This window comes from Octopus sinensis, linkage group LG8 (genome assembly GCF_006345805.1).
Source record: "Octopus sinensis linkage group LG8, ASM634580v1, whole genome shotgun sequence".
In the NCBI taxonomy this organism is placed as follows: domain Eukaryota; kingdom Metazoa; phylum Mollusca; class Cephalopoda; order Octopoda; family Octopodidae; genus Octopus; species Octopus sinensis.
In genome coordinates this window covers 87,363,513-87,380,155 of record NC_043004.1, presented here as the reverse complement: position 1 = coordinate 87,380,155, position 16,643 = coordinate 87,363,513, and the positions used below count along the sequence as shown (strand labels likewise).

The 16,643-nt window shown below is 37.1% G+C and overlaps 1 protein-coding gene across 7 annotated transcripts in view; it reads left to right on the top strand.

The window, feature by feature from the left end:
* Window positions 1-16,643, top strand: part of LOC115215069 (serine/arginine-rich splicing factor 11) — a 40,846-nt gene that overhangs the window by 10,006 nt on the left and 14,197 nt on the right. For all 7 annotated transcript variants that reach the window (XM_036505544.1, XM_036505545.1, XM_036505547.1 and 4 more), the window contains 6 exons: window positions 5,508-5,641; window positions 10,910-11,010; window positions 11,717-11,872; window positions 13,567-13,742; window positions 14,544-14,674; window positions 16,124-16,391. In XM_036505544.1, coding sequence (XP_036361437.1) covers window positions 5,508-5,641; window positions 10,910-11,010; window positions 11,717-11,872; window positions 13,567-13,742; window positions 14,544-14,674; window positions 16,124-16,391 — 966 coding nt within the window. The remainder of the gene's footprint in view (window positions 1-5,507; window positions 5,642-10,909; window positions 11,011-11,716; window positions 11,873-13,566; window positions 13,743-14,543; window positions 14,675-16,123; window positions 16,392-16,643) is intronic.

Below are 16,643 nucleotides of genomic sequence, written 5' to 3'. Positions count from 1 at the left end.
CCTTATTACGTGTCACTGGCATGGGTTCCTTTTCTGTATCACCAGCACTGGTCACGACTGTGGTTTCACATGGCTTGATGTGTCTTCTCAAGCACAGCAAATTGCCAAAGGTCTCAATCACTCAGTGAGACTCAACATTTGGTGGTCATGCTTCATTACCTTGTCCCATGTCTTTGTGGGTGTTGCTAAATTCTGTTTCCCCTCATCTGTGAAAATTAATAACATAAATAATTTTGCTTGTGCATATTTTAAAGCACCATGCCAATCCTGATTGAGCAAACTTACAAAGGCATTTTACCACGTGTGTCTCTCTGTGTAAGAAGCTTGCTTCTCAAGCATGTGGTCTCAAGTTTAATTGTACTGCAGGACACTTTGGGCAAATGTCTTCTACAATTGCCTTGTGAGTGGATTTGCTAGATGGAAACTGAAAGAAGCCTACCACACACTCATGTATATGTTTGTATGTATGTGTGTGTACCCTTGTCTTGATATCACAATGGTTGTAAATGAACATCACTGTGAAAAACGTGTCTGGCTATAGGGAAATGTATGAAGGTTGGTGACTGGAAGAACATTTGGCTGAAGAAATTTTGCCTCTGAATTCTATCCATTTCATGCCAGCCTGGAAAAGTGAACATTTAAACAAGGATGATATCTTGTCTTTGCTTTAGTATAGTGACCCTTAGAACCACATGCTCTTGAATTCTTTTTTAAGACAGTAGATTGTGATACTGGAGAGATTTGACTACTATGCAAGCAGGTTGTGCAACCCTATACAAGCTCCCCAGTAACTTACATTTCATAGGTGATGCTGGCAGCTGTTATTGTTATTTACCCCCCCCCCCCAGTCAATTCTGATCAAGCAAAGCTAAGGTCAAATGCATTCATTGTGACCATCCCATATTTGTCTGTTTTGGAGACTATGTGCTCTTCTTTAGATATGGTTTGAGGGAGATTTGGTTGCTATTTCTTGCACATCAAGTAACACATATATATTTCTTTTATTGCCCACAAGGGGCTGAAGCTCCTATGGTAGTGCAGCTGTTAACACCAGTTAAATCTTTTTAATGATTTTTCAAGCACAAATTCTTTTCCAGTTTGATTTTAATATATCTATTTTCAAGTTTTAGCAATTTGTAATAATTGCTCTTTATTTCATGATAAATACAGCAATGCATTAACTTTTTAGATTTGTATTTTTGCTTCCTAGAAGTTACGTTCAGTTCATTTTAAATGATGTTTCTATTGATATCCAGACTCTCTCTTTCTCTCTCCCTCTCTCTCAGACTGCAGGCTGAAACTTTCAAGTCACTGTTGCATCTTTAGTAAATGTTTAATAAACATGTACTCTACAAAAAAAAAAAAAAAAAGAAAGATTGAGTAATTCTTCAGTTTAATGTTAAATTGTTTTTATTATAACCTGACATAAAAACAAACATTAATATTGTGGGTGTATGTATGATACTTGAGATGGAGTTTAACCTTTTAGCATTCAGATGACTCTGTCAAATGCGGAGACCTATTGAGTCAAGTACATCAACATCAAAATGAAAATCAAATGGAAATTGTAGTTGTGATACCTGTGCCGGTGGCACGTAAAACGCACCATCTGAATGTGGCCAATGCCAGCTCCGCCTTGACTGGTTTCCATGCCGGTGGTACGTAAAAAAGCACCAACTGATTGTGGACGATGCCAGCCTCCTCTGGCCCCTGTGCTGGTGGCACGTAAAAAGCACCCGCTACACTCACGGAGTGGTTGGCGTTAGGAAGGGCATCCAGCCGTAGAAACACTGCCAGATCAGACTGGAGTCTGGTACAGCCTCCTGGCTTCTTAGACCCCAGTCAAACCGTCCAACCCATGCTAGCATGGAAAACGGACATTAAATAATGACAATTATTTTGAATTAATCATGCATTATCTTGTAGCTTCAAGATTTTGATGATGTGCAATTGTATATTTTTAGAATGCTATTCTAGAGTAGGTGTGAGAGGCTGGTTAGTTTAAACATAAACCAGATAGAGAATTTGGGTCTGATCCAGCTGGTTTAAATGCTGAAGGGTTAAATGTCATGAAAATAATTCTCTTTCAGTAGGTTTGATATGTTTGTTTATATTTCTAGGAAGACTGTATGCAGAGTATTACTTTATAAGTGGTTTAAATAAATATGTTTGAAACAATACAGACATGATGTTAATCAGTCTACCTTTCCTTCAATTTATATTATTATTGTTTAGAGATATAAACTAAAAAACAAAAAAATTCAACACTTCCTTAGAAACACTGATGAACTAGAGTAGTGGTTCCCAAAGTGGGCTGTATTGCCCCCTGGGGGCGTTGAAGAAAAGTGAGGCAATAATGGGTTGGCGAATTATATAAAAACAACAAAATAATGGGGTCATTAGGTTAAGTTTTATTTGTGAAATACAGTTGCTTTGAATTTGCTGTAGAAAGAGGTCTATGTTTATGATGGTTAGTTGGGGTGAAGGCACTAGGAATGTGGCCTGGGTGTCAAGGGGGTGGCAGCCTGAAAAGTTTGGGAATCACTGAACTAGAGTGTTGCAGTGATTTATCTTAACACTTAACCCTCATCAGTTCAATTAGTACATTTAGAAAGTTTCTGTAGCTCTCCAAGCATCATTGCTATCATCATTGACTTCAAAGCATCAAAGTTGACTCTACATCATTTCCTACTTTTTGGGAACCCTTGCAATACATTTCATGTCTCAGGCAACCCCTACATTACAAATCAATGTATATCTTTATTAATCTTTTTCTTTCTCTTTCATAAACTTCTCAAGAGATTGAACAGACCATAAAACTATCTTTGGCAGTGCTAAATCCACGAGACTCCACAAAAAAATTGGTTTAAGGAATTTTGTCTTAATCAAGACCGCATTTAGATCAAATTACCATACAATTCTTCATTAGTCTCTTTACTGCTTACAAATGATATGATTTCCTTGTCTGTGCATGTATAATAGAATTGCAAATATAAAATTGAATATGAAAATTGCTCAAAAATAACTTTACCTGTAATTAACGTATTTATTAGTATTTCTCATAGAACTCAGTGTTTTGAAGAATCTTGGTTGGAAAATGCTGCTCTAAATGGTCCTTGACCTGCTAGAAATATTAGTCAAATCTCCTTCATATAGCACTTTACTGTCTAGTAAAAAAAAGAAGCGACCTACTGGATTATGTAGTCCAGGGTACAATATACCTGAAAATGTCACTAAGATCATGACTGATACCTCTAGAAAAAACATTTATTGGTTTTTCAAGAGCAATATTATAGTAACCCTGAAGGAATTTATTAGTCATGAAGGACTCATAAAGTCAGATCGTAACCCAGTTTTCATAGAGGTATAAGTAATTGAATGGGACACTGGCATGTCACAGAATTAACTTACTAGCTGTTGCTAGAACTCATTTGCAGCTGAGTTGACCGGAGCAACATGGAATGAAATGTTTTGCTCAAGAACACAATATACCGTCTGGTTTGAGAGTGGAAACCTTGATCTTACAATTATGAGTGTAACACCCTAATCACAACGCCATGCATTTTCACAAAGAAATTTCTAATCCACTTCATGACTACCATAACACTTATAAACTACTTACATGGAAATAAAACTACTAAAATTGAAGATTACTCTTGAAACTACATGTCCAGAAGTTCTTCTATATATCCCTTAAATATTGTCTTGCCTATCTGGTTCACTCAAAGACAGACTCTATACACATCAAAAGCTTGGCCTATGAAGGTGTCTCCTCATACCCAACCATCTTAAACTGCCTAAATGTACTTGACAAATTAATCCTAAGTATTATATACCGGAAGAGACAACAGGATGGTCATAATTTGAATACAGGTCAAATAAGACATCAAAAAGATAAATAGATCTTTGGGGTGTGCGTTGTTGTTTGGTTGACTACTTGCATGCCATAAGCCTGCAACATTAAATATGTCAACAAGCTCACACTGTTAAGTTGCCAACCCCTCTGTGTCTTCACTATCAGAATTGTTGATTATATAAAGACAGCATGATTCACAGGTATTTGAAGCATAAAAGTTATTTTGTCATTTGAAGTGTGGATTAAAGATTAGGATGTCTGAAGTGAAAGACCCATGGGGTAAAAATAATCAACTAATTCTGTTATGAATCTACTGAAAATGTTCTAGCTTTTCCATTTCCCTATATCTAAGAAAGTCAACCATCATTCTGAAACACTTTTAATGTGTCCTTTGTTTCCTTACGGCTCATAATCCCTAATATTTTGGTATCGCCTTATTTGTCTCTCTCTCATAATAAAGTGGGCAATAAGGAAACTGAAGCAGTGAACAGGGAATTATAGTTCTGACTCCACTCTCAAAAGTTTCACTATCTTAGTTATCTTCACTCCCTATGGAGCCTAGATCATTGACAACTTTACTCCACTGTTTTTGACTCTTGGCTGTCCATTCTGTTTCACTCCAGTTGGATCTCTGCTTTTTCAGCTCTGCATTAGTATTTTGGGGCATTCTCTCTTCTGCTTCCTTTGTGGGTTCATATGTTTCCCTGAGGGAAGTCCTTCCTCTAACAAGGGGCATTGGTCCTGTGCAAACCTATTTTTACCTCTGGGAAGAGGTCCATATTAGTTTGGCCTCTATCCTGACCTATCCAGTATGAGAGGCCCTACCAAGAACTTGCTCTCCAGTGTCATAGCTATGAGGGTCATTGAGATACACAAGCCACTATACTGCAACAAGGACAGAGATTTGTGGTTGTTGACTAATATCTACACCAGTTCGTTTCTACTGCCACAAATCATAATTCCAAACAATATCCCAGCAAATGGCATTCACTCAAACTCTGAGGGAAGTTCATCAAATGAATTTTTCAAGTCTCTTATGAAGACCTTCAATAAATTTTTAATCAACTTTCTAATCAATTAGCTGGCATGAAGCTATTATCATATTTTATTTACTGACTGCTATCACATTCATTAACTATAATCTACCATTCTCTGTAAGATCTAACTATTTAAAGAAAGTCCTCTAGGAGTAAATAAAACATTATTAGCACAAGTAATTCAAAAGACCCAGTCTTCAACGGTGCTACACTGCTTATAATACAGTTCAACTCCTGCTCTTTTCTGATACAATATCAGTTAGTATATTATACTAATAAGAGTTTTTGTGAGCTTCATGCATTGGTGCTTGACTAATTCTAATTAACTACTAAAATAAGCTGGTAATGACTTGTCACCAATTACTTATATCATCTGTTGTGTAACAAACATTTTCTCTTAATTATATAATCTTCCAAATTAATGCTATTTTAGTTTAGTAATTGCTTTTAAAATTGAATGTCTGAAATCTACTCTTATAATCTAAGTATTTCAACTAAATGCAATTACTGTTTTATTTCCTATCTTTGTGTATGTATCGGCTATTTTTCTATTCGCTTTATGTCCTTTGTCTTGATACTGGCATATTTACTTGTATCTGTGTTTGTACTTTCAGTGAATCTGACTCACAAGTATCAGCTCGAGTATGTTACGTGAAGTTCGAAGACCCAAGCAGTGTTGGTGTAGCCCTTCACTTAACCAATACAGTATTCATCGACAGAGCATTGATAGTTGTGCCAGTAATGGATGGTAAATATCTAAACAATTCACATTAATTTCCATACAATTCAACGCTCACAGAATGAATTTTTAGCACTTAATTGAAATATTTAATTTCTGTTTTAATTTTACTTTTTTTTCTTTTCAATATCTTTCTCTCTTCTGCTTTTTTTTTTCTTTCTTGCTTATCACTTAACACTTCAGTTGTTTTCTTATCTTTATTGTTATCTTTCCCTTCTATCTCTTCCATTTATTTCACACATTTTAAAAACTTTTTTAACATTTTGTTTTTTCTTTTTAATTGGTTAGAAAGTGTTTATGTGTGTATTAAACACCTAGAAGGGTATTAGGCTGTTCGAGAAAAAGTGCCTCAAGAGCCTGGACCAGGGGCAACAAACCCGAAAAGAGAAGATCCCCAACCCTACTTCTGCATGTGGCCTCGTTCTGCTCCCACCCCTGGCATCACTGACATTGCCGAACCCCGACAGACTTCCATTATTATTATTATTGTGTGTGTATAGAGAAAGAGACAAATGGGTCTACTATAAATGTACTTACAAAGATCATTAATGGATAAAGATGTACCCATAGAGGGATGAGCATTATGCTCACCAGGAAAAGAGCTTTTTCTTTGTTTCCAGCAACATATGCAGTCATGATGAGAGAGAGGTGACAGCCTCATTTTGACATGTGTTCCAGTGTTCTGAAACATGTGTGTTATAATACAAGAATATATCTAATTTCTGAGCAGACATCATCATCATCATCATCTGATGTCTGCTTTCTATGCTGGCAAGGTTTCTACTGCTGGATGCCCTTCCTAATGCCAACTACTCTGAGAGTGTAGTAGGTGCTTTTTATACTGGCAACAACCACGCTTGAATGGTGCTTTTTACATGCTGACGGCACTGATAACAACCACACTTGAATTGTGCTTTTTATGTGCCACCAGCATGGGACCAGTCATGTGACACTAGCATCAACCACGTTTGTATGGTGCATTTTATGCGCCACCGGCACGAGTGCCAGTCTGGTGGGACTGACATCAACCACACTTGGATGGTGCTTTTTATGTGCCACCGGCTTGGGTGCCAGTCAAGTGGTACTGGCATCAGCCACAACAATGATTTCACTTGACTCAACAGGTCTTTCACAGACAAATTAAACAAAAACCATAAAAGATAAAGATTCTACAAAGCAGATAAATACCAGAACAGAGCAACTATCTGTTATAAAACAAAAACAAATCTGAGAATAAATTTAAATACTCGTGGCTGTTTAGTGAAGAAGCCTACTTTGCAACTACCTGGTTTTTGGGTTCAGCCCCACTGTGCTGTACCTTGGGCAAATGATGCCTTCTATAGCTCTAGCCCAACTAATGCTTTGTGAATGAATTTGGTAGGCAGAAACTCTGAAAGCCCATCATGTATGTATATGTGTTTGTCTCTCATCACCATTTGACAACCACCATTGGTTTGTTTATGTCTCTGTAATGAAGCAGTTCAACAAAAGGGTCCAATAGGACAAGTACCAGACTTAAAAATAAGTACTAGGTTTGATTTATTTGACTAACCCCTTCAAAGCAGTGGACTGCATGGGTGCAGTCCAGTGACTGAAATAAGAAAAACAAGTAAAAGAGCATAGAAAATATATTTAAAAGGATGTTGTCATCATCATCATTTAACATTCATTTTCCATGCTAGCCTGGATTGCATGACTTCACAAGCACTGGTACGGACAGGGGTCACACTAGGTTCCTATGTCTGTTTTAGCTTGGTTTCTACAGCTGGATGCCCTTCCTAATGCTAGTCACTTTACATAGTGTACTGGGTGCTTTTTACATGGCAACAGCACCAACACCAGTGCTTTTTATGTGGCACCTTGATTTTAGGATATCAATTCTGTTGCGATGAGCAGGACTTCTTGAGCATAGCAATGCAGCACGTTTCTCAGTCCCCTGTGATCTCCTTTGTAAGGCTCAGCGTTTTGAGATCAGCCTTCAAGACTTCGTCCCATGTATTCCTGGGTCTCCCTCTTCCACAACTTCCCTCCACTTTAAGTGATCAGCACTTGTTTATGCAACTCCTCATCCATCTGCATTATGTGATCAAATCAGCACAGGCTCCTCTCTTGCACACTGCATATAATTCCTCTTAGGCCTAACTTTTCTCTCAATATACTAGTGCTCTGTCACACATGTACACTGACATTGCACATCCAGAAGAGCATACCAGCTTCATTCATCTTTAGTCTTCACATGTCCTCTGCATTCAGGACCCATGTCTCACTACAATGCAGTATTGCTGTTCATACAAATGCATCATCCAATCTTCCTTTCACTCAGAGAGAGAGAGACCTTTGGTTTGCTAACAGAGGTAAAAGCTTTCTCAACTTTCTCTATTCTTCTCCAAGCAATTATGTTTGACATAACTGAACAGTACATTCAACAGAATAACTTGAATGCTAAAGAGCTAAACATTACAATTTCTTCTGCTCCGTATTTGAAACTTTTAAAAATAAATGAGAATGAAGTATAAACCATGTTCAGTGTTGGTTGAATTATATTCTATAAATATGCTTAATATCATCGTCAGCTTGTCCCTCAAATCCAAGGATTGATTTCTCCTGGATGAATATTTGGACCATTAATGCTGGTGGCAAATGTGACTAACAAAACCAATTCTTGCATAAAACACATCAATTGCCTTCCATTGCCATTGTCTCTCCTTCTCTTTTCTTATTCTTTCTCTTTCAAACAATTTTGCTATTGTTTATGTTTTGTCATTAGTCAGAATGGTTAGTTACTGTTGTCTCAAAAGCCAGGGGTTCGAAGCTGGTCTGCTTTAGAGCTGACTCAAGCTGATTTTGTAGTATCAAAGAGGGACACCACTTTGTCTTTTCCTGGTTGCCAGTTCATTGTTCATCCTGGTGACATGGTCGGCCCATCAAAGACTATTTCATGATCAGGGATTCAATGCCCTGGCTATTATTTGCTCTTTCTATCACATAGTTATTGAAGACATAGTCAAACCACTTGATGTTCAAGAGAGTGAAGTTTCAGTTGATGAAAGCGTTCAAATTTTTTGATGTTGCAATGTCCAAGTCTCACAACAAAGTCCAAGTCTCACAACCGCATAAGAGCGTGGATATGACAACAGCTTTGTAGACCGTAATCTTTGTCTTCAAAGTTGTTTTTAAACACATGTCTTGTTAGTTTACCAAAAACTGGGTAGGCCAATCTAATTCTTCATTTCACATCTTGTTCAGAATTGCATTTGGTAGAGAGCACACTTCCAAGGTATGCAAAGTGATTAACTTGCTCATCTTACCTGCTTAATCTAAATGGATGGAATTGGAATGTATTAAGAATGAGGGATGGGTGCAGAGGGAGTGGTGACCAGTTGTACAGAAATGTTGATATGGTGAGTAGTAACAGGTTCTGTTTTAATTTCTGATAGCAGTAGAGTAATACAGCAGAAAGAAAAGTGATGGAGGATTGAGTGATAGGAGGGTGAGGGTAGGGTTAGAGATTGCAAGTAGTGGGCTGGTAGAAATGGTTAGGTATGTAGAAGACAGCATGGATACAGAAGAATCAAGGAGGGTGAAGGGTAAGGTTGTACCTTACTCACCACCCTCTTTGATTCTTCTGTAGAGGAGTGAGGTGGATTTAAACATGAGATGAAAGCAGCCAAATGTATGGAGATGAATGTAATGAATGGGGAACGGTGCTTGTTTGTGCTACTTACAGTCAGCAGCCATTCCTTATTCTTATCCATCACCCCACCCTACCTATATTGACTATCCCAATCCCTGTCCACTTTCATATCTTCATCCCAATCTTTATATTGACTTCACTCTCCTCCTACACATTCATAAACTTCTTCCCACACTCCCGGATTCTTCAGTATCAACTCTTTCTCTATATATCACTTGGACATGTTACCATGTGGTTGGCATTTCATCACTATATCTACCTTTGTTTGAGCCCCAATCCATCCTCCGTCATTCACTTGCATAAAATACAAAGCCATGAATCTCACCTACAAGCAGTAAACCTGTGCCTGCTCTTCCTCCATCATATTTTAACCTCATTAACTTGCTTACAGTGTACACCCTGTCTCCTATTGCCCCTCTCAGTGTAGTGTGCTCTTCAGTCTTGCAAATTACAAAATGACCTAGTACACTGTTGTTAGTGTTGGGAAGGGCATCCAGCTGTGAAAACCATGCCGAAACTGAAACACTGGAGTAAGATTTCTTCTAATGCATTAAATCTTGTCAAAACGTCCAACTCATTCCAGCATGGAAACTGGACATGATGATGTTGGAATTAATTTGAATTAAATTATTAGAAAATCTTATCTGAACAAAAAGAGCATTATTAGCCTATAAACTAATAATACTCTTTTATGACACCAGTGTTTTGATGCACAATCTATTTACAAGAAAAAGATAGGCATTAATCCCAACATAGGGGATGCTAAGATAAGCTTTGAACTTGAGAACTATAGCTTGAAAATCATATGCAACTATTTTCATTTGCATGAAAATATAATCACCTTGTTGTTGTTTAACCCCAAGTTAGCTCTGGCTGAATCTATGATCAATGACATTCTAGCTGTGACTATGCTTTTTGTATCTTTAGGATTATATATAATCAGATTAGAACTTTTTTTCTTTTTTACTACAGCAAGGTGTGACTTGAGGGAGATTTGGTTTCTATTTCTAGCATAGCAAGCAACTTTCTGGTGGTTATCATCAATTAACATCCACTTTCCCAAGCTTGTAGGGTCAATTTGTTGAGGCAGATTTTCTATGGTCAAATGCCCTTCTTGTTACCAACCCTCACCTGTTTCCAAGCAAGCTAATTTTTTCTGGGCATGTTTTACATGAACAACACCGCTTGTATGATGCTCATTTATGACCATCACATGATATCAATACAAAGGTACATACACACATGGTGGGTTTCTTTCAGTTTCCGTCTCTCAAATCCATTCACAAGGCTTTGGTAGACTCCAAATTATAGCAGAAGTCACTTGCCCAAGGTCTCATGCATTGGGGCTGAACCCAAACCACAATGATTGGGAAGCAAGTTTCTCGACCACACTGGCACCTGCACACCCAGCCATGCTTGCACCTTCTCAAATAAATCATCAAATTTCATTAAAGCTGTTATATTTTAATAAATAAATGGAGCTAATATTTTAAGTAATCAAAACAATGTTATAAATGTTATTTTCAAAAATACCATAATTTTTTTAAAATTACCCATCTTATATTCATTTCTTTCTTCTCCAGGGAAAATTCCAGATGAAACTACCGCTCTGCAGCTTGCACCTTCAGCTATAGCTGGAATGATTCCTGGCCAACCAACGTGGCCTAGTAATGTTGTCAGCCAGGTATGTGATGGTCTTCTTTCTTTAGTTGTGTTGGTAGAAGTATATAATTTTTCCTTTCACATAATCACATGTTGAACTTTATATATGATAAACATTGCTTTTATCCAATGGTATATTGCAATATTTGATGTTGGTAATAATAGGGATAGGGTATGGAGTACAAGTTCATATGGAGAGAGAGAGAGTTTTAATGGACATTACCTCAGGAAGGGGTAGTAGTTAATTTGCTTTTCTATTTTCTAATTATTTCTTTGAGAAAAGAGTAATAAGATAGACCACCTATTTATATGTATACATATGTCCAACACATGCTAGCATGGGAATCGGACAGTAAATGATTGAATGATGATAGTGCGTATACGTGTATGAGTGTGTGTAGATGTGTATATGCATGCATATGTGTGTGTGTAAATGGAAAGCCTGGTTTTGAGAAGAATATAAGAATGTAAGCACACTCCTATTCTTTTCGTGAGTAGAAAGAGATAAGGTAGTTTCCTGACTGACTGTTTCATAGTTTGTTGACTACTTTTCAGAGAAGACACAGTTTCCTCTCTCACTCAATAGCATAGAATGATCAGCTGTTATATAAAGTAACCCAAAACATCACTGAACATTTTTGCTTATACAGTTTTGGCTTTTCACATCTACATTGTCTCACTTCTATCAAATACAATTTTGTGATTTATATTATCCTTTTAATTTTTAGATGACTGGTCAAGGAAATGGACAAGTTATTACCACTTATGATCCTCGTTTGACTGCTCTTGGTTTAGCTCAGTATCCACCTCTTCCAGGAACCACAGACCCCAGCAAAATAGAGGAAATTAGACGAACTGTCTATGTGTTTAATATAGATAGCTCTGTGAGTTACGTTACTTAAATATATTTGTTTTATTGTGTGATGATTTTTCATTTTGAATATTTCCTTATCTATCCAGAGTGGCGATGGACCATTTTGTGTTAACATCTGCTTCTCCAGCTTGCATGGGTCAGACAAGGGTATGTTGGGTCAAAGTTTTCTATGGCAGGATGCTCTTCTTGCTGCTTGCCTTCACTTGTTTCTAAGCGAAGTAATAGTCTCCTGTCTGTCAAAACAGCAAATAGCCTGTACATGGTTATGTGAAGAATTGGAAATAAACAACACTGAATGAATGAACCTTTTGTTTATAAAGGTCATGCAACGTTGAGAAGCTCAGACATACTTTATGGCGCACTGTAAGCAAATGGCACAACCACATGAACAGTAAGGATGTTATTTACAACCAGCAAAAGTAGGTGAAGATGAGGGAAATTTGAGGCCACTCACACAGATACACATACATACAAACGTACGTACGTACATACCTACATACATACATACAAACGTACGTACATACATACATAAGTGTGTGTGTGTGTGTATGTACATAAAATAAAAATGATAAAGTTCTTTTCTGAGTCATATACTCATATGGTTTGTTTCTGGTTTCTGTGGTGTATATATTCCCCCTGGACAGGATGCCAGTCCATTGCAGGAATACTCACTTTTGCCAGCTGGCTGAGCTGGAGCAATGTGAGATGAAGTGTTTTGCTCAACACATCGCCCAGTCCGAGAATTGAAATAATAATCTTATGATCATGAATCTTACACTTTAATCACTAAGCCATGTGCCTCCATGTGTGTGTTTAAGATTTGTCAAAGGTAAAGCAATGTGAAATGAAATACAAAAGTGAAAACAGAAGAACAGTCAAAGTTTTACTTCATATTTCTTTGGTATTCTGGAGTTAGGACCTCCAAAATACCATAGAGAAATGGGAGATGGAACAAAGATGTTATTGTTGTTCAGATATATAGGAGAGGCTGGTGACATGCATAAACTGGTGGTGTTGTATTAGTATGATTTGCGTAGTCATTATATATATGATGAGCTTCTTTCAGTTTGCTTCTACCAAATCCACTCATGAAGTTTTGGTTGGCCCAGATCTATTGTAGAAAACACTTGCCCAGGAAATTCAGTCTGTGAATATATTGACTGATCTTTGAAATTACAATGTTCTGTCATCAAAATCAATGCAAGATTGTTTTACATATTTCTTTCGCCTGTAAAATACATCATGTATAGAAATCTTGCTTAACCCTTTCATTACTATATTTCCAACCAAAATACACCCATTATGTGTTTCACTTATATTCTAAAATAATCATGAATTTAGACTGGTTTAATAAAACAACTTTTTTTATTTATCAACAAGTTTGCTCAACAGCTTGAAACTGGTATCCATTTTTCATCGAGAGTAGAACATTCCAGAAAATCAAAATGGAAAAAATGAGAAAAAGTCTCTAAAACTTTGTAACACTCAGACACCTTGTACAATATTGGTGGAAAGTGTAACTTAATTGTTTACTTAGTGAAACCATGTTTTCTCAAATGTACTAATGAGATTTGTACTGAAATTCTCATTAAAATATGAACAGGTCGTTTTGGGTGATTTGGTAATATTAACCAGCTGTGGCTGGGCTAGTAATGAAAGGATTAAACATCTTTGGGTCATGTTTTTTTTCTTCTATTATTACAGGTAACTGCTGAACAACTTTTAGCTTTCTTCAGTCAAGTGGGTGAAGTGAAGTATGTCCGTATGGCTGGCGAGGAGAACATGCCAACCCGTTGTGCCTTTGTAGAGTTCACTGACCAGCGAGCGGTTGCTACCGTTCTCACCTATAACAACACCATGTTAGGTGGGCGACCTATCAAGTGAGTTGATTTTTTTTTTGGTTGATATTTTGTATTTTAATTCAGTTTTGGTGTTTGTAAAGAAAAGAAAAAAAAAATTGCATTATTGTCTGATGCTATGAAATTTGAATTTCAATGAACATGAAATTGATTATTAACTTTTAACTACCTTGATTAAATATGTAATTTACATATCAATAAATAAAACTGCTTGTCATAACATTCCATTTTCATTTTCCATCGTGCACTCACGAGTACAGACACAGGCTTTCAAGGTTCATCCAAATGCACTGCACCTTGGGCAAGTGTCTTCTTTCTCTCGTAGCCTTGTGAATGAGAATATGGAAAAATCAAAAAAGAATACCATGTGATAGTTTTGTGCTATTCAGCTATTGGGTTATGTCCCTTTACACCTGTACCCCAAGACGCAGATCAATGAAATGAATACCTTAGACTGAAGCCCTTGAAGACAGTGCCCTAGTTTTAAGACCAAAATCAGTGAAAGAATTATGTACGCGCACACATTCACACACATTCTCATTGCTCTCCACACATCTTTTACTGATTTTGGCAATTATTTTAGGTAGTCAAAATGCTTTTCTACAGCTAAATGAATATCCTGGCATATCAAATTCAATGTTAGTCAAATGTTATGCTACAGAGATATAAAAACTTCCTGTTGCTCTCAACTGGAGAAAAAATAGACTAGTAACTTGCTCATTTCAGCTGAAGATATATTCCATGTGAATTGGCTTTCCCTTAGTTTGAGACTTATTTTTCTAATGTATTTAATAAGTACAACGTATTTCAAAATGTTTTCAGGGTTAGCCATGCTAATAGTTCCATTGTGAAACCAGTGAACAAAAACCAAGAAACAGCACAGAGGGAACTGGAGGAAGCTATGAAAAAAGTAAAAGAGGCCCAGTCTCTTATACTAGCTGCTGTAGAGCCAGGTAAATACACCTTCATTTTTTTCTTCTTCCTTGAGTATGAATAATTAATTAGTTAATTACATGGTAATTAATAGTGGAAATTAACTGTAGTGCAAAAGGAAATGGAGAAGCAAAAGGTATATATAGCTTTTGACTCAGATTTCAATATAAATAAGTAAACATACAAGGTTGTTTTTTTTTAATTTTATTTTGCTTTTGCTGTACTTTTCCAAACATTCTTCTTGATGTTGTTTCAAGTCAAGTTATTCTTGATCTGGAAGACCAATAACCAAAAGTTTTTCATTTATGACCATTGTCTTTTATTTAAGCCTTTGCAGACAGGAAGCAATACTGACTGCATTGAAACACTGTGTGTGTGAGCCGTGCGATGTCTCACTCTGTGTGGCACCGTGTTTTCAAGTATACCACACTAAGAAGAATCTGTAAATACACTGTAAAATTCTTTGTATGAAAAGTTGTGTAGTTACTGAATGGCCTAATACCAGTACACAGCACAGACTCAGTACTAAATCCATCTGCAAGGGGTTCAACATAGTGTATCTAAGGCTATATTATCATTATTTCTTTTTCTTTTATGAAGCATAAGGTGTAATTTGGGGGATACATAGCAGGTAGTGCAACTACACAGAAGCTCTTGTCATTAGCTTTTCTCCTGTTACATTATCATCATCATTTAACAGCCATCTGGTATGGGGTGGATGGTTTGATAGGAGCTGACAAACTACAGAACTGCACCAGGCTCTGTTGTCCTCTTTGGCATGGTTTCTACATATGGATATCCTCCCTAACACCAACCACTTTACTGAATGTACTGTGCTTTTTATGTGGCACGAACACTAGCAGAGTCAGCGAATTTGTGCTGGTTGAGAGGCTATATAGTATAATAGGGGGATAGAGATGATGATGAGAGATAGGTGTCTTAAAGATAGATAGGGAGAGAGAAAATAGATGGTATTTATGTGTTTATGTCAGTAAAATGGCTGTGTGAATTCAGTGATTTTAAATGTAGTTGTGGGGAAGACCTGAAACTGCATCCAGTTGTGTGACTCCAGTTGGGAAGTTCAGGAGTTCTGTGGTGTGTGGGCTTACCCCTTAATCACCACTACTTTTATGTCTGCTCTTGTCCAGGGTGGTAGTGCCTATCAAGGGCAACCAGTTATGAATAAAACAGCTTTGAAGATGGTCCTTTGGCTAAGATATACAGGATTTAGAGACTGAGGTTTGGCCTCTAGACATGTGTCTGGAAATTGCACTTAACCATTTCTTCTAAGAAGTTATCTCTTGCCAAAAATAACTTTAAAATCTTTAGTCATTGGCACTCAGCCATGTTTTCTAAGACAAATCATTTTTAGCCATGATAAGAAATCTATCTTTCTGTTCTCAAACCCACTCTATATATGAAAGAAATTTTTTGTCAGTTCTCATGCATTGTCTTGTTTCCATTTTCAGAAATCACAGATAAAAAGAGAAGCCGTTCTCGGTCCAAATCAAAAAGCCACAGGCGTCATTCTCGTTCTCGATCTAAGTCCAAACCTAAACGCCGTACAAGGACCCGCTCAAGGTCCCGCTCAAGACCAAGGCCCAGCCCCAAAAGACACTCAAGATCACGTTCTCGACGTCGTTCTGTCTCTAGAGGTCGCCGATCCAGATCAAGGAAAAGGTCTCCTCGTAGGTCAAGATCACATTCCAGGCCTCGTCATCATAGAACTAGATCCAGGTGAGAAACCATACACTGCTTTGCACTGATGTTCACACTGTTTCCACACGCTCATTAAAATTCTCTGTGCACCATCATTGACAGAAAAGGGATAATTCTGTCTCTAGCATCAATGCATGCATAATTTGTGTTGCAAGTCAATCTCTGCATAAGGCTTATTATTTGACATGCCAATAATATTGGATTACATTGCATTATTAGTCAGACAAAAAATATACATACATGTATCTCCTTACATCAGCACACTTGTTT